Source organism: Sinocyclocheilus grahami, unplaced genomic scaffold (genome assembly GCF_001515645.1).
Source record: "Sinocyclocheilus grahami isolate Dianchi unplaced genomic scaffold, SAMN03320097.WGS_v1.1 scaffold65.1, whole genome shotgun sequence".
In the NCBI taxonomy this organism is placed as follows: Eukaryota; Metazoa; Chordata; class Actinopteri; order Cypriniformes; family Cyprinidae; genus Sinocyclocheilus; species Sinocyclocheilus grahami.
The window spans coordinates 115569-141848 of record NW_015505244.1 but is presented as its reverse complement, the minus strand read 5'-3'; the positions used below and the strand labels follow the sequence as shown (position 1 = coordinate 141848).

Here is a 26280-nt window from a genome sequence, read left to right as displayed (position 1 = left end):
ATTATATTCATTGCATATGGAACTGTTACATGATTCAGGCTTATTGGTCCAGAGTTGTGGCTCAATTAAATAACGTCTTTGGTTTGGATCTGGAGCTGGATCCTTTGTCACTTCTTCTGGGTTTTCCCTGTAGGCTTATCTCTAATAAATTTGAAAGACGACTTTTTAGTCTGTTAACTTTGCTGCCAGGAAGAATCTGCTGATGTCATGGATCAGTGATAAGCCTCCCTCCATCAAAGGCTGGCATTCAATCATTAGGGAAATTATCCCTCTGGAACTCTTGACCTGTATTATTCATTCTACAACAGATGCTTTTAATCGTATATGGACACCATACCTTAACTGCATAAATGCTTCTACCTGTGACATTTTGTGGCTTGGTATGACATAGTGTTCCTAGAGGTGTATAGAAGATTCATGTATTCTCCCCAGTTTTTATTGTTAATTTTGAACTGTGATATAATGCTCTGCTTGTCATCTTATGTGTAATGTTGTTTTTGTATTCTCTTTTGTTGTATATCAGGCAGTGTGTGTATGTTATTGTTTTGTATTGTGGTGGAAGTTATAAAAAAAAAAAAAAAAGTTAAAATTATTGTCAGCAGCTAATCAGTTAGACTGATTGACGTCTTTGTTTTGTTTTGTAGCCCACCGGCTGGGGACAACAAGTCCAGTACTTTGCCGCCAATCAAATCCAACACCAACTTCATTGAAGCAGATAAGTACTTCCTGCCGTTTGAGTTGGCCTGTCAGTCCAAATGTCCACGCATCGTCATCACCTCTCTAGACTGTTTACAGGTCAGTGCCCTGCAACACGCTGATGTCAGGATCCTTCTTAAGAGGATGTTTCATCTCATGCGCTGTGTTCATGATTTTTCAGAAACTCATAGCATATGGTCACCTGACGGGCAGCGCTCCAGACAACACCACCCCCGGAAAAAAACTCATCGACAGGATCATCGAGACTGTATGTGGCTGTTTCCAAGGACCGCAGACGGATGAAGGCATCCAGTTGCAAATTATAAAGGTCAAATATTTTTATGTGAGATTGCTTATAAGCATGTGGAGCAAGTAATGCGTGTTTTTTGCATTCAGAAATGCTCAGAGAACATTGTTTTCTGTAGGATATTTGGGTGATGTTCATACAGGATCATCAGTATTGCAATATTAAAGTACTAGAAGGTATATCAGAAGTATATCTCTACTTAAATAATGATCATTAATGACATTTAAAAAAATAATAATAGTGTGACGTATTTCTGTCAGTTTCTGCAGAAATTGTCTTAATAATTGGAAAATCCCTTTCTGTCATCATAATTTAATAATAATTGTATTATTATTTATTTTATTTATTATTATTATTAATATTTAAAACCTATATAATTATTATTAAATTCAAATTTATTATGACATAAAGGGATTTTCAAATTCTTAAAAAAAAAAAAAATTCTGGCAAAACTGGCAGAAATGTCTTTCAGCTCCTAAATGGAAATTCTGTTTATTTATTTAAATGGAGTTGCAATTTTTAATGGGGAATGGTTATGTTTGTTTAAACTACTAATTCAATAGTACAAAACAAATCAAAATGTAATTGATTTAATTATTTTATTTTAGTCTATTATAGTTTTCAGTTGTCTTCCTGGTGTCCAAAAAAAATAAAAAATATATATATGTATATATATATACAATTTGTTTATTAACCATATGTGGTAGGATAAAAAAATGGCAAACAAAGCACTAAAACACTGTATACATGTATGTATGTATATATGTATATGTATGTATATATATATATATATATATATATATATATATATATATATATATATGTGTGTGATATAGTTTTATTTTTATCATGTTTTTTTGAATTTTGAATAGGTTCATGTAGAACTGCCCTAACCTGTAGTGCTCAGATTTCCATAGCGTCATTTGCCTAAGCTATTGTTTTACAAATCTCATTGTGGAATGCGGAGTAGCAGGACAACCACGGCGCCTGAAAGCTGCTGAACTCCTCCATACGGCCGCATGTCGAGCCTAATCTGTTTGAACTTTACCAAGATTCCTGCAGCTAAAGTAATAAATAATAACGCTCCCCATATTGTCTGAATACTTTCCTAGGGTTTATTGCTACACTCATGGCTTAACTTCCTCAGCGGTGACATTTGTGTTTGTTTCTTTTCACTCCGGCCCCCGACAGGCCTTGCTTACAGCCGTGACCTCGCAGCACATCGAGATCCATGAAGGTACGGTTCTGCAGGCCGTAAGAACGTGCTACAACATCTATCTGGCCAGTAAGAACCTCATCAACCAGACCACGGCCAAAGCCACCCTCACGCAGATGCTGAATGTGATATTCGCCCGCATGGAGAACCAAGCAGTGAGTGCATTTGACACTTCTCCTGTGGTAATATGGAGAAATGACACCTTGATCTAACATTTCTTCTTTCTTTTTGGTTGATGCCTCTTCCTCCTCCTCCTTCCCCCTTGAAAATATAGCTTACAAATCACAAGATCAGTTGGTCTTTGGCATCAAGAAAGCGAGATCGTCAGGTAAAGAGTGACGGGACTGCCTTCAAATTTGCTTGATCTGACGTTTTCTCTGGTTTGTGTACATCAGTTTCATCCGTCACTCTCGCACTCTGTCTCTCTCTCAGACGTCTCGCTCAAGTCTGCTTGCCTTGGCTTCATTGCGTTCGTTTTCTGCCTGCTGTCGTCCCCTCCATGACAAATGAGTTTCTTTCATCTGTCTTAACCATGTTTATTTGTTGTGGAAGAGTGTGATTACAGCAGTTCTCTCTTGTTTGTAAGGCCACGTTTACACCTGGTAGTAACATCCGTCTCAGGTGATTTGGTCGTAAGTTGCTGTTGACAGCTGGTAGTAATTGTCATGTGACAAAGTGTTTGGATTGTTAGGAAAGAGTCTTTAATTAATGACTACATATGTTACTCTATGGGACTGGGCAAATTTTTTTTCCTAGAAATTATTTAAATATTGTGATTATGTAAAACTTTTGACGAGTACTACCATTCAAATGTTTGGGATCAGTAAGATTTTTTAACAAGGCTGCATTTATTAGATCAAAATATTTAATAACATTTTTTAAAAATATTTTAATAAATGGAATAATAATAATTGTTATTGTTATTTTTACAACTTTTTATTTTTATTATTGTCAATGTTGAAAACCACTTAATATTTTTGTGAAAATCGTAGTTGTTTCAGGATTTCTTCCTGAAAAGTTTCAAAAGAACAGCATTTTAAATGTCTGTAATGTCACTTTTGATCAATTTAATGCATCTTTTCTGAATAAAAGTATTAATTTCTTTAAAAAATACTTAGTTGAACAGAGCAACCAACATTTTAATCAAACATTTGTTGTATTTTCAGAATGTGCCTGTATGTGAATGTAATGTACAGTACATATACAAATCTTTTTAAAATAATCAAGGTTTTCTCCATTTTTTTTCACTGCATGAAATTTTTTTTTTTTAAATAATATGCACATTTTGTTTAATCATAAACCACATAATACATAAATATTAGTGCTGTCAAATGATTAATCACGGTTAATCGCATCCAAAATAAAAGTTTATGTTTACATAATGTATGGGTGTATACTGTGTATATTTAATGTATATACACAGTGTATATACATTAATGTATATATAAATACAAACACATGCATGTATATATTTAAGAAAAATATGTTATGTTTATATATTAAATATATTTATATATAATATAAAATATAAGAATATAAATGTATATACATGTAAATATTTTCATATTTACTGTATGTGTGTGTATTTATGTATACATAATAAATATACACAGTGATGCGATTAATCGTTTGACATGGAAAGTTCCAGTAATATTTTCAGTAATAATGGCAAGGAAACATTGGATCAGAGTTTTGATGGACTGACACATTATGAAAGTGTATTAAAGGTGATATTCACAACGGTGCTTAATTTTATATACTGCAAAATAATTGCTAGTATATTTTGAATATTCAATATCAAGAAAGGAAGTATAGAAAAAAAAATGTCATTGTTTTTCTGAAATACACTTTGATCACGCCATAAACAATGTTTTGAGCAGAATTGTTGCACAATTATTTTAGTCGATTAACTTCAGATGATAGTGTGTCACATGATTAGTGTTGTTCAGGACACATTTTGCACTGAGTGATCGGATCAATAATTATTTTGGACCTTGTTTACAATCGTATTTAGTGTTGTCATTTGGTTTCGTATCATCCGAGATGGATGTTGATACCAGGAGCAAATGCGACGTGTCTGTATCTTTGTGGTTTAGATAGCTGCATGTGGATGAGGACAGTGAGGTGCAGTTTAGATGTTTCAGTCGCTGCACTGATCAAAAGGATGCCACTTTGAAAGTGGGGCTTGTGGTTTTGGCACAAGCTAAACACACTGTCACGCAGTTTTAGTAGTCTGGACGGAGCGTGACTTATTCTAACACCGCCAGACACATCATGCATAACTAATCAGCTGTCCAATATTGAAGATGTGTTTGTTTGAGGGTTAGGGTTAGGTTAATTACTCTATCTTGAGATTTGAATTAGTTTATTTTATTTTATTTACAAATATAACTTATAATGCATATATACTATGTTAATGACAAATTATTTACATTGAATTATTGAATCTATTAACAGACCTAGTTTAATGTTATATTTTATATAAGATATTGATTTATAATTTTTTCCTATTTATTTTCTAGTTTCTATTTACTAGGTAACAGATGCTGGTATTATATCAAACTATTTATTTACAGCCCCATTTTCATTTTATCAGTTGTTATGCCCAAGGTCTTTTGATTCACTATGGATACCAGGGTAGGAGCTGGTATTGTACCAAAGCCAAAATGTTGTTTTTGACCCAGCCATATTGCTGTCTGTACATGTTCAGTTTGTATAAGCTACCAGCTTAGATTCAGTTGTCATACTTGGGCCATTTGGACCCTGTGTGTGTGTTGTTGTTTTTTTGACATGGTGTTTGTGTCTGAGACAAAATATGCAGATGATAAAATAATTTTTTTTAATCAGGATTGCATAATGTGGCATGCTCACCATCACTGATGGCAGATTGATTCCCCCTGCAATGAATTTTAGTGCCATAGCGCCTATGGAGAATTTGAAGATGCTGCTTGATCCTTCTGTGAAACACAAAAGACAGTGAAAATCAAGAGTCCAAAGTTTTTTTTGTACACCATTGACTTTCATTGTGTATGCAATATCTTCTTTTGTGTTCCACTGAAGAAAGAATGTCCTACATGTTCAAAACTACATGAGAGTAAGTAAATAATGACAGAATGTTCATTTTCGAGTGAACTGCCCCTTTAAGAGTCATACGCTTATCCTGCTTTAAAGGGGTCATATGATGCGATTTCTATTTTTCCTTTTCTTTAGTGTGTTGTGTAGCTATTTGTGCATGTATAAAATCTGCAGAGTTACAAAGCTCAAAGTCTCCCACAAAATAATTTATTCTATCTAAAAGAGAAGGCTGTTCCAGATCGGGCTAAAACGCCTCATTGAAACACGCCCCCACATCTCTACGTCACGATGTGGAAATATTTGCGTAATGCTGCCAAAATGTTCATACAAGGAAAGAAGGCGTGGTTTCTCCCATGTCAGGGAGACGCTGTGTTTTTCTGTATGAAAGCAAAAGCACTTTATTTGGCCTTCCAAAAGTAGATGTTAAGATTTTAAGATTTATTTACAACAGAACAGCACAACCCAGATGTTCGAATTTGTGCAACACATTTTATGTACGACAGTTTTGTTAACCTAGGAGAGTAGCCTACAAGGCTTGCTGTGCAAATGCTATTTCAAAAAAAAAAAAAATTGGGTCCGACTTTGCTATGACAATCTGGCGCTTATTCTGAATCAGCTACTGTGAGTATGTTTTCTTAATAGTTTAAGTATTTGCTATTGACTGTTCAAATGCGGAGTTTTGTGCCATGTAGAGTATCACGTTGTGTGTGTGTGTGTGCGTGAGAGAGAGAGAGAGACAGGGTCACATCACAGTGGAGTCAGCTTTCTTAATCGCGGCTTGTGTACTGCAAATACATACGAGCATCATCACTGTTTCTGTCACGCGACTCTGTTTCCCTTTCGGGCTTGAACTGATGGTAAAACTAAGGACATTATTTACTGTCTTTACATTTATGTTGAAAGCTGAAGCTCGCGATTATGGAAAGGGGCGTTACATTTCCGACGCATGATTGTGGTGTTTCGGCCAATCGCAATGCACTGGGTCAGCTGGCCAATCAGAGCAGACTGTGCTTGTCGGAAGGAGGGGCTTTGTAGAAAACAATGCGTTTGAGAGAGGCGGGGAATAGAGGAACTACAATAATGTACAGTATTTGAAAAAGAATGTGTTTTTTGAACATTAAAGCATGTCAACATATTCTGTTACACCAAATACACCAAATAATGATCTTTAAAATAGCATCATATGACCCCTTTAAAACACCAGTGTAAGCATGTGCGTAGTCCAGATTGTCATTCCAGCTGCATGTAGTCAAACCACCATCTGTCTCTATGAACACAGACATTGTCTTCACATACAGAAAGATGCTATAAGATCCTGGTCTTGTGTTTCTTTTTGTTTTAAAAGACGAGAACAGTCTGTATTCCTAAATGTAATAATTTTCCTCCCGTTCAGAGAAATGGATGGACATCAGCTTGGCTTTGGGCTCCCAGCTGCCCCGGAGGAAACATGAGTGTATAAACTCACTCTGATTCATGTTTAAAATTAGTTGACTTTGTGTGTATGTGTGTTCCAGCTGCAAGAAGCCAAGCAGATGGAAAGAGACCGGCACAGACAGCATTCTCCAGTCAGCCAGCAAGAACCAGAGTCTCCTGGACAGCGGCACATCGACACCCCCGGCAAAAGCCTGCCCACGGAGGCTAACGGTGGACCGGGACACCAGGGCAGCAAGGTCGAGCAGGGATCCCCACCGTACGAGAGTCCCGAACCAGAGAACGGCACAGACTTCTGCCCTGCGGAGAATGAGCAGACCGAGGCAGACCAGGCTACTGCTGCTGCACAAAGTAAAGAGAAGCATGCAAACATGCAGAGATTAATTTAGTTTTAGGGTTCTATGTTAATGTAAATTATTATGGTAATTTCTCTAAATGACTCTAGGAGATTGCTTTTCATTATTGCCTCAGTTCACTTGGCTATAAATGTGACTGAAAATGTAGGGTGTATTCAGAAAGAGTTTCAGACTTTCTTTTTAAAAGATACATTTGGGAAGTCTTGTATAGATTGTAATTTTCAGTTTGAAGATTTTTTTTTTATTAATTTAAACGATATAGTTTTGTATTTATTTATTGATTCCACCTTGTTCTTGCCATGAGCTTTGGTGCTGATATGTCATTAAAGTTCACCAGAAAATGATATTTCTGTCATCATTTACTCTCATGTTATTCCAAACCTTTAAGACTGGTTAATCTTTGAAAAATAAATTAAGATATTTTTAATAATACCTTGTGAGTTTTCTGTTTCTCTATTCAAAATCCAGACAACCAAAACGTAGAAGATTCAAATCTTAATTTGTGATTTGAAGTCTAACCAAGGTCTTATTGGTTTGAAATGACACAAGGGTTAGTAAATGATGACTGAATTTTAATTTTTGGGTAAAAACTCTTTAGGTTGGTAGAGTCTCTATTTTTATTTGGTTACCCTCCTCCTCCCAACACTGCTAGACACAACCAAGCTCTGATTCCTAGTCATTATTAGTTAATCGTGTATTCAGGCTTGACATCAGAACAGATAAGACGTCTTCTAATGATGTGTCACTATTGGAAAACTGTGTCAGTGTCTTACGTAAGTTTAATAGCACAGCTTTCCATCAGAACCTCACCAAGTTACTGGCAGTATGGAGTTCCCTCTTATTAACACGTATTAAAGCTAAATTGGGAAACTGATAACGTGGATTTAATGTGACTACAGAGCGTGCTTGGAAGGAAAATCCTCCTATCGCACAATGAATGCCTGACTAGACAGAATTAGACGCTTAAACATACTCTGCTGTCTTTTTAGGTGCGGCAGAGCATGGCACGGAAGCCACAGAGGAAGAAGAAAGCCAGAACTATGAAAAGAAAGCACAGGAGATCGTACAGAGCATTTTGCAAGAAGTTGTAAACACGGTTGCTGGAGGTGAGTTATATTCATCTTGCTTAAAGAGACAGAAAGACAGACTTAAAGATTTTTTTTAGACGTTTTTGAAAGAAGTGCTTACCAAGGCTGAATTTATTTGGTCAAAAATACAGTAAAAACTCTAACATTGTGAAATATTATTACAATTTAAGCTGTTTTCTATTTGAATATATTTTAAAATGTACTTTATTCCTGTGATGGCAAAGGCGAATTTTCAGCAGCCATTACTCCAGTCTTCAGTGTCACATGATCTATGTTGATTCTGTGCTTATAAAACAGTTCTGCTGCTTAATAATTTTGTGAAAACCATAGTAAAATGTGAAAAATTTTTATTCAGGTTTTTTTGATGACTCGAAAGTTCAAAAGAACAGCATTTTTAAAATTATAATTGTATTAATTATTAAAAGTATTACTTTTGTGGGGGAAAAGTTACTAATACATTCTTTAAAATTTCTAATTTTGTGTACTACAGATATCAGACAGGTTTGTAATAACATGATTGTAATGACAGGTGAGAAAATTATTACAGAATTTTCACTTTTTGATGAACTGTCCCAAATCAGGAAGCAAATCTTTAGGTTTTGGATGGCTAGACTAGTCACTGTTTGATTTTGGTAGCGATACACTTTAAACATCCCATTTGACCCGAAGTCTGTTTTTCTGTGTTCAGATGTTAAGGAAAGCCGTGAGGGCGAGGCTGAGCCAGCTGAGGGCATTCCAAACTCGCTGGAAGAGGAGGGAGGGCTGGGCAGCGACAACGAAAGTGTTCACGTCAATGGCATCCCTGGCACACCCATCTCTGCGAGCTTCACTCCGTCCCTCCCCGACGACAGACTGTCTGTCTCCTCCACTGACACTCAGGTACCAGTTTCCACTTCTGCCATGAATGGGGAAAAAAAGTCAAATGGTTTCTTGTTTACACGTGTAATTGGTTTGACTGGCTTGTTTGTCCAGGACTGACTTCATTGATTTAATTAAATAAAATTTTAGGGTTTGTTTGTGATGTCACAAACCCTGATGCGCTCCTTTCTCTCAAGTGTTTTGCTACAATAACAAACTGCTCCTTGTGAAATGTTTTGTAAAAAAGCAGTTCTCCTCATCCTCATCTTTTTGAATGAGCAGCTAGAAGTAATAAATAAAGCATATACACTTTTGGAAATAAGAGTCCTGGTGTTTTTTTCACCCGTTTCTTTGCTCACACAGTAAACAGTATCTGGCCTTTAATTCAACAAAATTGTGCATCCTCTCTTTAGGTCACCCCAGCACAGGAAGGAAAGACTAAGAACATTATTTAAGACATTCAATATATAGATATTTCCTAGTCTTGTTATTGCCTTTCTTTAAACACAATATTATCGCATCAGAAAAATCCAATATCGATCGACCTCTAATTAACTTGTATTGGTATTTAAGTGCATAGACCAGTTTCTAGAGATGCACCGATCGATCGGCCAGGGATCGGAATCGGCCGATTTTCCGTTGTGTATCTTCTCTTTAGGTCACCCCAGCACAGGAAGGAAAGACTAAGAACATTATTTAAGACATTCAATATATAGATATTTCCTAGTATTGTTACAATCTTGTTATTGCCTTTCTATAAACACAATATTATCACATCAGCAAAATCCAATATCGATCGACCTCTAATTAACTTGTATTGGTATTTAAGTGCGTAGACCAGTTTCTAGAGATGCACCGATCGATCGGCCAGGGATCGGAATCGGCCGATTTTCCGGATCGGTGATCGGCCGGTCAGTCTCACTTCTTTCCAATTTCGAGCCGATCCATTTTGCCACGCATTCTCGCTCTCTTCTCTCCGACGACCCCTACTCTCTCACACACACACGTCTCATTCACTCCGGTTAAATAGTGCTTGTATTTAACTTGCACTGGATGTGTTATTTTACATTTGATTACTTTAATTTCTGTAGTATTTCTTAACTGAATAAAAACTTAACCTGAAAAACTTAGTTTCATAGCTCTCTTTATTCTATTGCATTTATTTGTGCTGTTGTTCTTATTTTATTACTGACTTTTTACTTGTGTTTTTTTATGAAAATAATACTTTGCGTTGAAGAAAAATAGATTTTTGTTTGTATATGCTGTCAATTATAGTTCTTAGAAAGAAAATCGGAATCTGCAAAAATCGGTATCGGCAGATCACACTAACAAAAAAAATCGGAAATCAGAATCGGCCAAGAAAATTGTAATCGGTGCATCTCTACCAGTTTCAGTAATTATGCATATATTGAATAAAACAGGAGTCTTAAATATTTTAAACTTGCATATAAACTTGAATATTTCAAACTTGCAGTTACCATGTTTTGCAGCTGAATCTATCCCTGTTTAATTAAAAAAAAAGTAAAAGAATCTGAGATTCATGATTTGTTTTGAGATTGAATGGGTTTGTTCTGTATGAACATACAGTATTAATTTTATACAAAAGTCTTATTGGATTTTAAAAACTCTGCAGAAATCCTGTTAATAAACACAAAGGTATTCATGTTTTTTTTTTTTTTTTTTTAAGTGTCATAAGTGTCCAAATATTTTTTGGGGCCATTGTATATGCTTAATGAACCATAACACCAATTTTATGGCCTGTTGCTTTTTTATGGTTGATGCATGTTACGTGCTATAGATGATGATTCATTTTCCTGGCAGTTAAATTTGATTTCTAACATGAGCATTTCTCCTACAGGAATCGGTAGCTACCACTGGTTCAGCACCAGGTGCAAAGTTTTCCCATATTCTCCAGAAGGATGCATTCTTGGTTTTCCGTTCACTCTGCAAGCTCTCCATGAAGCCCCTTTCAGACAGTCCCCCTGATCCGAAGTAAGCTTGTCTTTCTAAATAAAACTTCTGACTGTATACGAAAGGAACTCTTTATTTGTTGTACCAAATATTGTGCCAAAAATGACATCCCCAGTCTGGATCCAATTGAGTTTGATGTGGTTATATCCTATCTGAGATCTGTGGTTTTAGTGTGTGTGTGTGTGTGTGTGTGTGTTGACGGCATCAGTCCGTATTGCACAGAGTTGAGTTATCTATATGGTTATATCAGCTGTCGTCCCATAACAGGTGAATAGGGCTGTCAGAGGGCAAGAGAGATGCTCCTCCCTGTCATTTGAAGAGAAAGAGATCCATTCATTCTGGTTTATCTTCAGGTGCAGTGAGGAAGGAAGCTTGTTTCAGTGCTATTGGTCACTCTTTGTCAAATGGAATGAGACCTGTTGACCACTCTTGATTTACATCAGGACAGGTCCTGGACTTTATTTATTAGTGGTGCATGCTAAGGCAAGCATACTTGGAGGTTAGGGACATAAATGATGCCTCAGATCATGACGTTTGTTGAGGAGAGGTTACATGTTTAATCTTTTTTTTATTACTTGTTTTTAAAGTGATTGGACTAGAGGACAGTAAAATGGGCTTTCATTGAAGGATCTTTTAGAAGCCACTTAGCAACTGCCTACAACACCTTAAGTGCCCTGACAACCGTCCAGAAAATGTAGCTTCATTTTGTTAGTTAGTACAGTTAGTACAGGTTTGGTAGCTGTTTCTGTAGAGTCCCCTTGGATTCTGTTGCTGGATAGTTTTGAGAATTACTATATTAATATTTAATTAAATACTTAATAATTTAATTCATGAAAATCTGATATTTTAATAAAACGGTATTGTTTCTTTGGCCATGTCAGTGAGGAAATTTTAAAGTATTTAAATACTCAATTAATTAGTTTTTATGCGGTTTTCGCCCCGGTAAGGCAAAAGTTAACTGATTCTTCTTTATTAAGTTTAGTTTGGCATGATTATTTGATAATGAATGAGGAGTGAATATTGTTTTAATCACCTAAGATTCCTCATCTTCCTGCAGATCCCATGAGCTGCGGTCCAAGGTCCTCTCGCTGCAGCTCCTTCTGTCCATCCTGCAGAACGCTGGGCCCATCTTCAAAACCAACGAGATGTTCATCAACGCCATCAAGCAGTACCTGTGTGTAGCGCTGTCTAAAAACGGCGTCTCCTCTGTCCCTGAGGTGTTCGAGCTGTCGCTGTCCATCTTCCTCACCCTCCTGTCCAACTTCAAGACACATCTCAAGATGCAAATCGAGGTGCCTGAACTCAGTCCCCCCCCTCCCGAATCGTAATGTGTTGGCGTGTCTTGCCCTGATGGCGTCAGTCTGTGGAGCGTCTAGCTGACAGTGTGGATTTATTGAAGCTGTGGTTTAAGATGAAAGCTTGTAATTCTGCCTCAGTCTGTTCGTGTGTGTGTGCCTCATTCCAGTCGAGTATGTTAGGATTTATTGTGCACAGCCTTGTGTAGTGATATTTCTCAAATCGATCAGTTTACACATATTAACAACACTATATATTGTTGAAACGTTATTTTTGTTCTGTTACTGACTTGGTTATGAATTTATGAGGTGAAAAACTTGACTGTATTTCTGTTTTTCCCTCCTCAGGTGTTTTTCAAAGAGATTTTTCTTTATATTCTGGAAACGTCCACAAGCTCGTATGACCATAAGTGGATGGTCATTCAAACCCTCACTAGAATATGTGCTGGTATGAAAGACTTTCTTTTTCCATCTGACGTTCAAATATATATATATGAGAGTGTTTCTATAAGCAATTCTATGATATTTCTACTCTCACAGATGCCCAGAGTGTGGTAGATATCTATGTTAATTATGATTGTGACCTGAATGCTGCTAATATTTTCGAGAGGCTGGTGAATGACCTCTCAAAGATTGCACAAGGACGAGCAGGCCATGAACTGGGTACAACCCCACTTCAGGTAAACACACTGTCCTTAAACAGAATGGTTCACTTTGACATCATCATCACTTACTCACGCTCATTCCCTCATTTTGTTCATGAGCACACAAAAAGACATTTGAAGTGCTCTTTCCCATACAAAATTATATTGTGTGCAGTGGCACTCAAACAAGGACACATTAAATTGGTCAAACGTGTAAAGACATTTATAATGTTGAAAGAGATTTTTGTCTCTAATAAAATATATTAAAATAGAAAATGGTTATTTTAAACAGAATTTCATAATAAATCTCAATATTACCGTTTTTACAGTATTTTGCTTCAAACTTTTTTCAAAAACATTGAAAATCATTTCCCACCTCAAACATTTGAAATTATCTGTGTGTGTGTGTGTGTGTGTGTGTGTGTGTGTGTGTGTGTGTGTGTGTATATATATATATATATATATATATACACATATACACACACACACACACACAGTGCTGGGTAGATTACTTATGAATTGTAGTCCATTACTGATTACAAATTAATTACATAATGACAATTGTAGTTAGTAATGTAATCTGTTGGATAACATATATTACGTAATGTATTCTAACTACATTTTGATTACTTTATTTATCAACATCATGAAGTGCATTAAACATTACTTTACACCATGTTTCCCAAACTGGGCTTCTTGAATGAACTTCAGGGGGTTTGTGAGTTGATGAAAAGCTAATTAATCATAAAGCTTAATTAAATCATAAAAATGACTAATTAAACAATTTTGTTGGACTTTCCTTTTTTTTGTGTAATTATAGTCACCTGACTAGTGGCTGTGTGTGCAGTTTCATAAAACTGGAAGATTTATTTAGAAAGGAAAATTTAAGAGAGAAAAAAGAAGAATTAGGACAAATCAACGCATGAATAATTTACTGTTATTGTGTGAATAATATGTAATCATGTTATCCATAAAAAAGTAACTGTAATCTGATTGATTACTTTAAAATGTAATATAATCTAATTAGAAGTACTTAATTTTTGGAATCTGATTTATGTACTCCAGATTACATGTATTCCGTTACTTCCCAGCACTGTCTATATATATTTGCAAATGTAAATGTTTAGAAATATTCAAAATAATTTGAATTGAACTTCAGGCACAGAAATCTCGTATGAACTACTTTCATGATGCTTTTTTGTTCTTTTTGAAGTTTGAAAGTTTTTCAAGAAATGTCTTTTTTTTTTTTTCTCTCTCTTACAAAAGAAAAAAAAGCATATTGATTTGGAACAGGTAAATCATAAGAACTATTCTTTTAAAACTGTGTTGGTGATCCCAGCTCATGTTGTCCCTCAGGAGCTGACTCTAAGGAAGAAAGGACTGGAGTGTCTGGTGTCCATTCTCAAGTGTATGGTGGAGTGGAGCAAAGACCAATATGTCAACCCCAATTCCCAGACAAGTCTCGGTAAGGCAAACGGTCAGCCTCCACAGAAAGAAACATCAATACTAGCTCCTCAACCAGTATAATACCTGTCGAACCTTCTTTAGCCTCTCTATATCCTGATATGCTTTGGATCAAAGCAGTTGCATTACATATTCCAGGTAACGGCATTGGTGTTTCTAAATGAGTCTCCTCTGAGTGCATTTATGCTGCTGTCCAGAGGCTTCTGAATATACAGTTGCTTTTAAAGACAACGCACTAGGAGTCCTGTGCCTCAAAGACAGGCAGGAAATGCTATTCACCGTGATGGCTACGCAGGCCTTTCATCTTAATCAAACAACCCTGAGGCTGTTATTCATCACCCTGACATCAGGGAGGCAGTCTGCAGGCTCCCTGAACACTGTAAAACCAAGCTTCTCGTATGAGCTGGGAACATGCGCCAGGCTAGAGGCCCTGCCTCTTCGGAGCAGAGGGGATTTAGGTCTAATCAAGCTTGGCTATATTGGGTTGGAGGAGAAGAGGCTCTGATATGGCCCAAAGGGAAATTTCTCTGTTGCCTCAAGCCCACCTCAGACTTTCAGTTATCAGCCAATCATAAACCAGAGATCCTTGCTTGTTTTTAAATGACAAGTCGAACACTTGGAAGCACATAGCTAAAGGCTATTTTAGATTTTTTTTTAATGACAGTGGTTACCATGGATTTAATGTAGCTATGTTTACAATGGCAAATGGCTGGAACCTTTCATCTAGACTAAATAGCAACTCTTATGTCATAATCGGCCAATCAGATTGTAGCATACTCATCTGGGTAACTCTTCAGGTGCATTATGTTTGTTTTGGATCACTAATCAAGGCTTTCAGGTTCTTGAATTCTCATCATGCTAGCCAATCAATCTTTGTTCTTTTCTCTTAACGGACGCATATCAAAAGGAAGAGCAGGTAACGTCAGTTTGTAGTGACATTAGAATTGATTGCATTAGCATGTGCTGCATAAACTAGATAGTGGTTTCTTAATAGTCCTTTGTATTGTGGCCGTATTAGCTTTTGTATATCAAACAGATAAATGAATACGAATGGGTAAGTATTTCCCAGCTGCTACTGAATCCTGTGATCTTTCCGAGAGAGGAAACTCTGAGAAAGGAGGAAGTGACCTGACAGCTCCTGTTACAGCGATAGCTACCCGCTAAATCTTTTACAGTGTTTCCAGTGTGTAATAAGATCCCGCGACATGCAACCATGGCTTCCACATACCCAAACCGCCTGTTTGTCTTGCTTGCACCAACTTCAGATCTGTTACATTGTGTATTCAGGTCATGCTGCTCTTTCTTCAGTCCCCATTGTGCTGTTTTTGTGATACGAGTCAGCCGAGTCCAAAGACTTTATTAGAGAAGTGTTATGTTGGGAAACTCATATAGGGAGCTGAGCCAGAGAAAAGACTCAATACACCAAAATACATTTCATACATCCATGAGCCTAATGAATCATGCCGTCTTTATTCCATAGGCTGTGGGGGCTCATGGTGTTTTACAAAAATGGGCTTGTCGTTCCGCTTTCTATGAAATTTTATCTGAATTTCATTCCCTTCTCTCTCAATCAGGCCAAGAAAAGCCTTTAGAACAGGAGACCAATGAGTCGAAGCATCCGGAAACAATTAACCGTTATGGCAGCATAAACTCTTTGGACTCCACTGCCTCGTCGGGCATCGGGAGCTACAGCACGCAGATGTCCGGGACGGACAACCCTGAGCAGTTTGAGGTCCTCAAACAACAGAAGGAGATCATAGAGCAAGGCATTGACCTGTAAGCCATACATGGTTTGACAAAATCACTATCAATAGACATTTGTATGGAAAGTTGCTTAGTTTACATATTTCAGGGGTGTCCAGTCTTGGTCCTGGAGGGCCACTGTCCTGCAGAGTTTAGCTCCAACTCCAATTAAAACACGTAATCAAGATCTTCAGGCTAACTAGAAACTTCCAGGCAGATGTGTTGGGGCAAGTTGAAGCCAAATTCTGCAGCATGTTGACCCTCCAGAAACAGGTTTGGACACTCCTGACCTATCTTATATGTGAAGTGTGCAAATTCTGTGGCGTTCTAAGGAACAGTTGGAATTGTAAAAATAATTGCTTGCAAACATGTTTCATAAAAGCACTCCCCATCTGCCATTTGTAAGACAAACAGGTATTCAGTCCCATCCCTTGATTACTTTAAAATGTAATATAATCTAATTAGAAGTACTTAATTTTTGGAATCTGATTTATGTACTCCAGATTACATGTATTCCGTTACTTCCCAGCACTGTCTATATATATTTGCAAATGTAAATGTTTAGAAATATTCAAAATAATTTGAATTGAACTTCAGGCACAGAAATCTCGTATGAACTACTTTCATGATGCTTTTTTGTTCTTTTTGAAGTTTGAAAGTTTTTCAAGAAATGTCTTTTTTTTTTTTTCTCTCTCTTACAAAAGAAAAAAAAGCATATTGATTTGGAACAGGTAAATCATAAGAACTATTCTTTTAAAACTGTGTTGGTGATCCCAGCTCATGTTGTCCCTCAGGAGCTGACTCTAAGGAAGAAAGGACTGGAGTGTCTGGTGTCCATTCTCAAGTGTATGGTGGAGTGGAGCAAAGACCAATATGTCAACCCCAATTCCCAGACAAGTTAGCCAGTAGTTGGACTGTTGGGTTCAAACAACCCAACTTTTTCCCTAGTGGAAAAAAGACATTCTGCAGCTTCTGCAACACATGTTGGATGAGTGCATCTCAATTTAAACACAAGACTGCTCACATTTACATGTCAGTGAGCCCTATTCGGTATTTTAGAAACCAAAATGTAAAATGTATGAATATCTGTCAAGGTTTGTGCTGTTTCTGGCAATGTGTAGCACCTACTACTCTGCATTTCCTTCTGAGGAAACCATTTTAGTCCGACTATACCCGTATGTTTTATAAATCTTTCACAATGTACAGGTGCATCTCAATAAATTAGAATGTCGTGGAAAAGTTAATTTATTTCAGTAATTCAACTCAAATTGTGAAACTTGTGTATTAAATAAATTCAATGCACACAGACTGAGTAGTTTAAGTCTTTGGTTCTTTTAATTGTGATGATTTTGGCTCACATTTAACAAAAACCCACCAATTCACTATCTCAACAAATTAGAATATGGTGACATGCTAATCAACTCAAAACACCTGCAAAGGTTTCCTGAGCCTTCAAAATGGTCTCTCAGTTTGGTTCACTAGGCTACACAATCATGGGGATTTGAGTCACGACATCAAAAGCAGCCCATTTAACAGTGAGAGAGAGGGGACATATTATACCTCGTTTTGGTACAAACACTATTACTAACGTCATAACCTCAGGGAAAAAATGTATCATGTGAATGCTTCATACTTAAAAAATGCTGAATCTATATATGTGGCTCATATGTTGATGTTCTATTTACCATTTTGCACAGGTTCAACAAAAAACCAAAGAGGGGCATTCAGTACCTGCAGGAGCAAGGCATGCTGGGAACCACGCCCGAAGATATCGCCCAGTTCTTACATCAAGAGGAGAGGCTTGACTCTGTAAGACATACACCTATTGTTTGCCTATAAGATACAATATTTTTACTTTGTTTCTTCCATGTACTGTTGCCTAGGGTCAAATAGATTTTAACAAAACAGCAGTCTTCTGTAATAAAACTGCAGAGCTTTTCTGAAACATATCTGAAAAACAAAATATCAAGTCGCTCCAGCAAAGTGTAGCCAAACTTCCACTTAGTGATGATTTAATCCTTCAGTGTGATGAATCGGCATCTCATTTGCTCATTCATCAGTCCTCAAAAGACTCCAGCAGTAAGAGAGAGCTCCTTATATCTGCCCTAAAATTAGGGCACTTCAGTAGAACAGCCCTCAGCCTTCTGAATGACTTGAGATGTGCGCGGAATACTTTAATAGACATTGCATTTCAATGATGCACAGCACACTGAATAAATGCTCAAGGATTTCTCCAATCTGCAGCGTCTGTAGTATTGAGCATGTGCTTTTGAGTTATGAAACATGTTTTTTCTGATGTATATTGTTTTACCTGCACAATCGATATCTGACTCATTGGCCCTTCTGTTTCCACCCTGACAGATCCAGGTAGGAGAATTTCTCGGAGACAACGATCGCATCAATAAAGAGGTTATGTATGCCTACGTCGACCAAATGGACTTCCAGGGCAAAGACTTCGTGCCGGCGCTGCGCATGTTCCTTGAGGGTTTCCGTCTGCCCGGAGAGGCCCAGAAAATTGATCGACTGATGGAGAAATTTGCTGCTAGATATTTAGAATGCAACCAAGGGTGAGCACGTGTTGTTGCAACCGATTAACCTACATCACTAACTATGCCACAAACACTGAACTCAGTCGCTGTTTGTCTCTTATATCTCTGTCCTTAGGCAAACACTGTTCGCCAGCGCTGACACCGCATACGTTCTTGCGTATTCAATCATCATGTTGACTACAGATCTACACAGTCCGCAGGTTAGTTCACCAAGCACTGATTGTTCACTGAAATCTACAGCGAATGCAGAATGCATTTTCTTTTCATTCCCGTGTCTATGAATGTTAATGTGAACGTCGGAGCTGGAAACTGCTGTTTGGCATATGTGAGCGGAATAGCTAAATGTAGGGTGATGGATGTTGCTGAAACGCAACAGAAAACAAGAGGAAGAACGCTACTGATCTGTTGTTTCCTTTATCTTGGCGCAGGTGAAGAATAAAATGACGAAAGAGCAATACATCAAGATGAACCGAGGTATCAATGACAGTAAAGATTTGCCGGAGGAGTATCTTTCAGCCATTTATGATGAAATCGCAGGGAAAAAAATATCCATGAAGGAGACAAAGGAGTTAACTCTCAAGTCAAATAAGCAAAGTGAGTATTTGACGAACCGACAAACATGGTCACAAAATCAAATAGACTCTTTTTGAATTTTTGGGGGTTCTTTTTTTGCTAATTAAGTTCCCAGCAATCCTTTTATTTGTTTTTCAGTTAGGAAAGAAAAAGACTGTGTATTATCCCACTAATTATCAATTTAAGTATAAATTATTTTATTTTGTAGTATTTTACAATAGAATGCGGTGGTTGACTGAACTAAGTAGTCCAGTATTTTGTAATTGTTATTCAATTAGTATTCATTTTAGTCATTAAATATAATTACTATAATTGTTTAATAAAACATTAAATATAATTATTATTATTATTATTTAAAGCCAAGCTGTTGGAATTCCAAGAGGACAAATGAACATGTTTGTTCTGTGATTATTCTGATATTTTGAGGTGTGTTTTGTGGTGACTGATGGCATATTTTGCTATTATATCTGGATTAGATGTGGCCAGTGAGAAGCAGAGGAGGCTTCTATATAATGTTGAGATGGAGCAGATGGCAAAAACCGCCAAGGCTCTGATGGAGGCCGTGAGCCACGTTCAGGCCCCCTTTACAAGTGCCACCCACCTCGAACACGTCAGACCAATGTTTAAGGTATTCCCCGCATGTGCTTACACATACACATACGTTCTATTTGGATGCAAATACTCATCCCATATTATCTTGATCGCTCATAGCTGGCTTGGACACCCTTCCTGGCTGCGTTCAGTGTGGGTCTGCAGGACTGTGATGACACTGAGGTGGCCTCTCTGTGCCTGGAGGGAATCCGCTGTGCTATCAGGATAGCGTGCATCTTCAGCATTCAGGTAAATACACACATTGCATTAACCGTGAAGAGGTCATTTACTGAAGCCGAGAAAGGCCTGGCATTTGTTTGCATTACTATTCAGTCTCTGTCCGAATAAGCACCTTTAAAAACTCATCCTTGCCTGGAATGATCTATTGCTTAAAGGAATACTTCACCCAGAAATGAAACTTAAAATCATTTACTCACCTTGATGTTATTCCAAACCCTTATGACTTTCTTCTGTGGAACACAAAAGAAGATATTTTGATAAATGCACATGTCGCTCTTTTCCATACCATTACAATAAATTGGGATCGGAGCTGTAAAACTTCAAAAAGGACACTAATATTTAGGGATGCACCGATACGATACTGGTATCGGTATCGGGCCCGATACGGAGCTCCTGTACTCGTACTCGTTAAAATGCCCCGATACCAAACGCCGATACCACACAGCATGTGATAAGCGCCATATTCAGACAAAGAAACACCAACAACAGACAGCAGAAAGGAGTTAAGGATGTCTACTACGAAGTATATGTAGGCAATGAATATAATGTTGAACATTCAGTATTAACGTCTGTATAGCTGATGTGCGCGAGTTGATAAGCAAAGTGCGCTGAGTGGATTGAGCGTGCGGCGGCGCAGATGTGCGAGCTTGTTGAGTTAATATACCTTTCTCACAGACATCACTGGAAAGTTTGTAGTTCGGTCGGATATGTCAAAAACAAGTAAGTAAAACAATGCACAAGTTACTTAACGGTAGGGAGAGCGAGAGAGAGAGAGAGAGAGAGAGAGTGCGCGCACTTCTGTTGTGTGATCTTTGATGTTCACTCACTTAGCACACGCATTATTTGGATTAAAACGAAATCATAAAAATAAAACCATTCATAGGGGCATTCACTATAAACATCATTTATTTTCAACCATATACAACTTTCTGGCGAAAGTGAAACTAACAGCCTGTGTGAAATGCGCTAGGCTGTACTATTCTGCATCAGTACAAATACCTGCACGCGTTGCACGTGTTTTGCTTGCTTTAGTGTTTCTGCATTATAAGAGTGGCTTTGGAATATAAATCGCAGCACGTTTCAGATGAAAAAACGTGACTTCTATTTCTGAAAATATCACAGTTAGGAGATTTATAACGAGTGGTTCCCTGCATTATTACAGTAAAGCGCGTGATTACAGTACTATGCCGCTGCAATGGAGCAGCTCTAATGCTATTAAATTGCAGATGATGTATCACAGAGCAAAACAATGAACAGTGAAAGTAACAAAAACTTGTAAAATACATTTTAATGAGCATAATTAAGTGTGAAGATAACCGAAGGATATACAGTGAAACCAAAAATGATTCAGAGACCAGATATCATTTTTTATATTTTTTTACTAGTGGGTGTAGGACACTATAGTTCATTTATGTAAGTGAGGATAGCAAAATAAAGTAAACTGTGACATATTATACAGTGGACTGCCAGTAAAGCTGATACAAATTTGGGTCCAAAAATTATTCAGGCCGAGTCTGGGAAAAAACTGATGTTGAGGTTTGCATGAAGCTGGATGACAGCATACCCAGGAGACTACAGGCTGTTATTAAGGCTAAGGGTCACCCGACAAAGTATTCATAGTTGTGTAAATACTGTCATACTAACAGCTGTCTGAATTGTTTTGGTTGATTGTAATCTATTACATACCTTTCTATAAAAATTATCTAACATTATCAAGCTGAATTTGTTCTGACACAGTTTAACTCTGAGTTCTTGTCATATTTTATTACCATTTTCTAAACTATAGCGAATAAACGGTGATAATGTGAGAAATGTTGAAGGTGTCTGAATACATTTTGGTTTGACTGTATCTATTTGATAAATGAAGTTAACCAACTAACATTATACATACCCTTTTTGGTTTCTGTACCCAATATTTAAAAAATTTACAAATGCAATAAAAATATCGGTATCGGTAAGTACCAAAAATAAAAGTATCTGTATCGGGCGAGTACTGGAAAAAGTGGTGTCGGTGCATCCCTACTAATATTTCATAACAGTGGGACTCGTACGATAGCTTTCAGTGAGAAACAGACCAAGATTTCAGTCATTATTGGGTCCAAAAGTTTTTGTTCTGTGTTGGTTTGTTCCAGTTGGAGCGAGATGCATATGTACAGGCTCTGGCCCGCTTCACGCTGCTGACGGCCAGCTCGGGAATCACCGAGATGAAGCAGAAGAACATCGACACCATCAAGACCCTTATCACAGTGGCTCACACGGATGGAAATTATTTAGGAAACTCCTGGCATGAGGTGAGCTCTACCAAAACCCAGCTCTTTGACAGGCCTGTACGTTTCCTATGCAATGTGATTGGCAGACAAATTTTGTTAGGTATTATTATTCTGTCTATGTGTGCTGCAGATCCTGAAGTGCATAAGTCAGCTGGAGTTGGCCCAGCTCATCGGGACAGGAGTGAAGGCTCGGTACATATCAGGAACCGTACGGGGGAAGGAAGGCTTCATCACCAGCACCAAGGAACAGACGTCTGACGAGTACCTGGGCTTGGGTCAGTCAGTCACACTTCACATGGGCAGCAGTCATCCTCGCATCAATGCAATGAACAAAAATATTTGATATCAAAGGGTTTTGTTAATAACACGGTAGAGACAAAAAAAGTACAGTATAAATAAATTATTTTTGGAATCTGTGTAAATTGTTTAATATTAATTAATAGCTAAATATTTAGAAATGTATTCTTTTTATTTAGAAATTTGATCTGTTAGAGTAAAAATGTTCGTTGACAGGATTTTATTATTCGTCAATAGGCAAACACAAATGAGATGAAAAGGATGCAGCATGGCAGTAGTTTAATGATTTTAAGATTATATTCGTGTTAATAAATTCTTTATATCTTTAATACATGTTTAAATGAAAAGCTAAATAGTATACATTTATCAGGTTGTAAAAATGTAGGTAATGTTTGGTTTGTAAAATAAAATTGTTCTTCAACATTTCAATCAGAGTAAAATAGGTTCATGAATATATGACAGTATCTGAATTTAAAGGACATTTTTGTCAAAAGACAAAAGACATTACTTTCAACACAAGCACCATCAGAATTGCAGTTTTTCCATTTGCCACTGCATCATCAAAAAACATTTTAACTCATGCTAAATTATGATTAAGATTGCTTTATGATAATCCAATATAATTATCCAGCAGCATTGTGTGAAATGAAGTTTGTGTTTGTATAAACAATGTGATTTTTCTCGCTGTAGGAGGGAACGTTGATCGCAAACAGATCGCAAGCATTCAGGAGTCTATCGGAGAGACCAGCTCGCAAAGTGTGGTAGTTGCTGTAGACCGGTATGATGGTTATCATTAATTCTAATGAAACTCATAATGTTACAAACACTAATGTCTCTGGACTGTTACAAACACTCATATTCTTCTCTGCAGGATATTCACAGGCTCTACCAGACTTGATGGAAATGCTATCGGTAAGTTCAAGATTTCATGTGTACATTTATGCATTTGGCAGACATGTATATTTACACTTACACAACCGTTAATGGTTTTGAGGCCAATGTTTTTGAATGAAAGTCTGTGAAACAGTAATATTGGGAAATATTATTATAATTTAAAGTAACTGTTAAAGTTACTTTTAATACATTTTGAGATGCAGATTATTCCTGTGATGGCAAAGCTGAATTTGGGAAGTGTGAAGTGTCGCATGATCCTCCAGAAGTCGTTCTAATATGCTATATTTGGTGCTCAAAAATCTAATCATTTTGTAACATTATGAATGTTTTTTACTGTCAATTTTGATCAATTTATTCGTCCTTGCAGAATCAACATTTATATTTACATTTAGTCATTTCGCAGACGCTTTTATCCAAAGCGACTTACAATAGAAGCATTCAATTAAATTACATTTAATTTAATTTAATTTAATTACATTAATTAAATTAAATTATGGGTTTCTGGGATTTGAACCCATGAGCTGCTCTGTCATATCAGGGAAGATTTAAGTGACATCTTGTTGACAGACGTTGTGTCTTGCAGTGGATTTTGTACGATGGCTGTGTGCTGTCTCGATGGACGAATTGGCCTCCCCTACACACCCTCGAATGTTCAGTCTGCAGAAGATTGTGGAGATATCGTACTATAACATGGGTCGTATCAGGCTGCAGTGGTCCAGGATATGGGAGGTTATAGGGGATCATTTCAATAAGGTGAGTTCAAAGCGGCCACCAAATCAGCGCCGGAAGGAAAGCGGTCCATGGAGAGTGTGTGTCACGGTGGCTTTGTAAAATATCAGAGAAATCTAATTATGCTTTTAAATTTCACTCTGCCTGCGGGAGGGCATATCTAATAGATTAGAGCCGAAAATGAAAACAGCGCTCTCAATGCTTTAACGTTTCCCTTCACTTTCTCTTGCTGTTTGGGCCCAGGTTGGCTGTAATCCCAATGAGGATGTTGCTATTTTCGCTGTGGATTCTCTGAGGCAGCTGTCCATGAAATTTTTGGAGAAAGGCGAGTTGGCCAATTTCAGATTCCAGAAGGATTTCCTCAGGCCGTTTGAGCACATAATGAAAAAGAACAGGTGAGCGTTTCAATTTACACTGTAATGAAAGTGAAATATCACTGAATAACTCAGGCCAGACCTTCTTCAAATGTAGAAAGTGTCAGTTGAATAACAAACAAACTGTAATAAAATGCATGGTTTGATGTACAAATGTGTAAGGCTTGCCTTAAAGGAGGGATAGTTCACCCAAAAATTAAATTTTGATGTTTATCTGCTTACCCCCAGGGCATCCAAGATGTAGGTGACTTTGTTTCTTCAGTAGAACACAAACGAAGATTTTTAACTCAAACCGTTGCAGTCTGTCAGTCATATAATGTAAGTGGATGGGAAACACAGCTTTCAAAAAAACATACACAAACAAAACCAAATTAAACCTTGCGGCTCGTGATGATACATTGGATGTGTAAAGACATGAAACGAACGGTCTGTGCAAGAAACTGAACAGTATTTATATAGTTTTTTACCTCTGATTCACCACAATGTCCAACTGTCCTGAGCGTGTCCTCGACAGCCGGCGCGTGACGCGTCTTCTTCTTCTTGCTTTACGGCGGATCGCCGACTTATAAGTGCATTACCGCCACCTATGTCTTCAGTTTCTTGCACAGACCGATCGTTTCGTGTCTTTACACCTCAATGTAATGTCATGAGCTGCAGGGTTTAATTTGGTTTTGTTTGTGTATGTTTTTTTGACTCTCAAAACCGTGATTCACATCCACTTACATTATATGACTGACAGACTGCAACAGTTAGAGTTAAAAATCTTCGTTTGTGTTCTACTGAAGAAACAAAGTCACCTGCATTTTGGATGCCCTGGGGGTAAGCAGATAAACGTCAAATTTTCGTTTTTGGGTGAACTATCCCTTTAAGACGGGTTAGAGACGCAAGGCTTGTGCTGAACGTAGTTGTTGTTTCTCTCAAGTGGATGAACTGCATCTTCTGAAGGGCTCTGCATTCAGGAGACTGGAGTGCCTGCCTCTAAACGTTTTTAAATTACAGCTACATTACATAGTTCTTCATTCCTTTCTCTAACATTAATGGTGTATTGATCCATAGAGAATAACTAAAAGTTCAAATAACTTTTAAATCAAGTGACAAAAGCTCCATATTGCAGCTTCCAATTCCAATATTCCAATAACAAATTAATATTTTGCTATATATATATATATATATTATAATTTATTATTTTTTATTTCTTTATCAATTTAGTTTATGTTTTAGTAATTTTGATGTTCTTTTGTCATTTATATATTTTTTTCTATTTAACTTTATTCTTAGTTTCAGTAATTTAGTTATAGGTTTAGTTTTAGTAATATTAGTACTTCAGCTTATTTTATTCTTATTTTATTTTAGTTATTTGCGTATGCAACATTTCTTATAGACTTTTTATAGATTTTTATTTCTGCTTTATTAATGAAATTGACAAAACTTTTTATTTTTTAAATAGGTTTAGGTAACAATAACAACACTGGCAATTAGCCATTCATTTTTATGAATTAGTTTAATGGTTCATTTTGTACACTTAGCAGTGTTCACATTTCAAAAAATTTGATAGCGAAATACATATTGAAATGTTTTCAAATTCAGTTACATAAACTTTTTTCATTTATTTTATTAGT

The 26280-nt window shown here is 37.0% G+C and overlaps 1 protein-coding gene across 5 annotated transcripts in view; it reads left to right on the top strand.

The window, feature by feature from the left end:
• Positions 1–26280, top strand: part of LOC107584936 (brefeldin A-inhibited guanine nucleotide-exchange protein 1-like) — a 73317-nt gene that overhangs the window by 33892 nt on the left and 13145 nt on the right. For 2 of the 5 annotated variants that reach the window (XM_016271709.1, XM_016271708.1), the window contains exons 3-28: positions 645–795; positions 878–1024; positions 2195–2374; positions 2494–2547; positions 6809–7076; positions 8071–8187; positions 8858–9048; positions 10886–11019; positions 12056–12290; positions 12642–12741; positions 12834–12973; positions 14294–14402; positions 15309–15317; positions 15976–16177; positions 17842–17953; positions 18506–18711; positions 18809–18893; positions 19122–19287; positions 19743–19894; positions 19978–20106; positions 22230–22388; positions 22498–22642; positions 23355–23442; positions 23536–23576; positions 24142–24311; positions 24531–24682. In XM_016271709.1, the coding sequence (XP_016127195.1) occupies positions 645–795; positions 878–1024; positions 2195–2374; positions 2494–2547; positions 6809–7076; positions 8071–8187; positions 8858–9048; positions 10886–11019; positions 12056–12290; positions 12642–12741; positions 12834–12973; positions 14294–14402; positions 15309–15317; positions 15976–16177; positions 17842–17953; positions 18506–18711; positions 18809–18893; positions 19122–19287; positions 19743–19894; positions 19978–20106; positions 22230–22388; positions 22498–22642; positions 23355–23442; positions 23536–23576; positions 24142–24311; positions 24531–24682 (3642 nt within the window). The remainder of the gene's footprint in view (positions 1–644; positions 796–877; positions 1025–2194; positions 2375–2493; positions 2548–6808; positions 7077–8070; positions 8188–8857; positions 9049–10885; positions 11020–12055; positions 12291–12641; positions 12742–12833; positions 12974–14293; positions 14403–15308; positions 15318–15975; positions 16178–17841; positions 17954–18505; positions 18712–18808; positions 18894–19121; positions 19288–19742; positions 19895–19977; positions 20107–22229; positions 22389–22497; positions 22643–23354; positions 23443–23535; positions 23577–24141; positions 24312–24530; positions 24683–26280) is intronic. The other 3 variants (XM_016271711.1, XM_016271710.1, XM_016271712.1) reach the window with 3 other exon arrangements.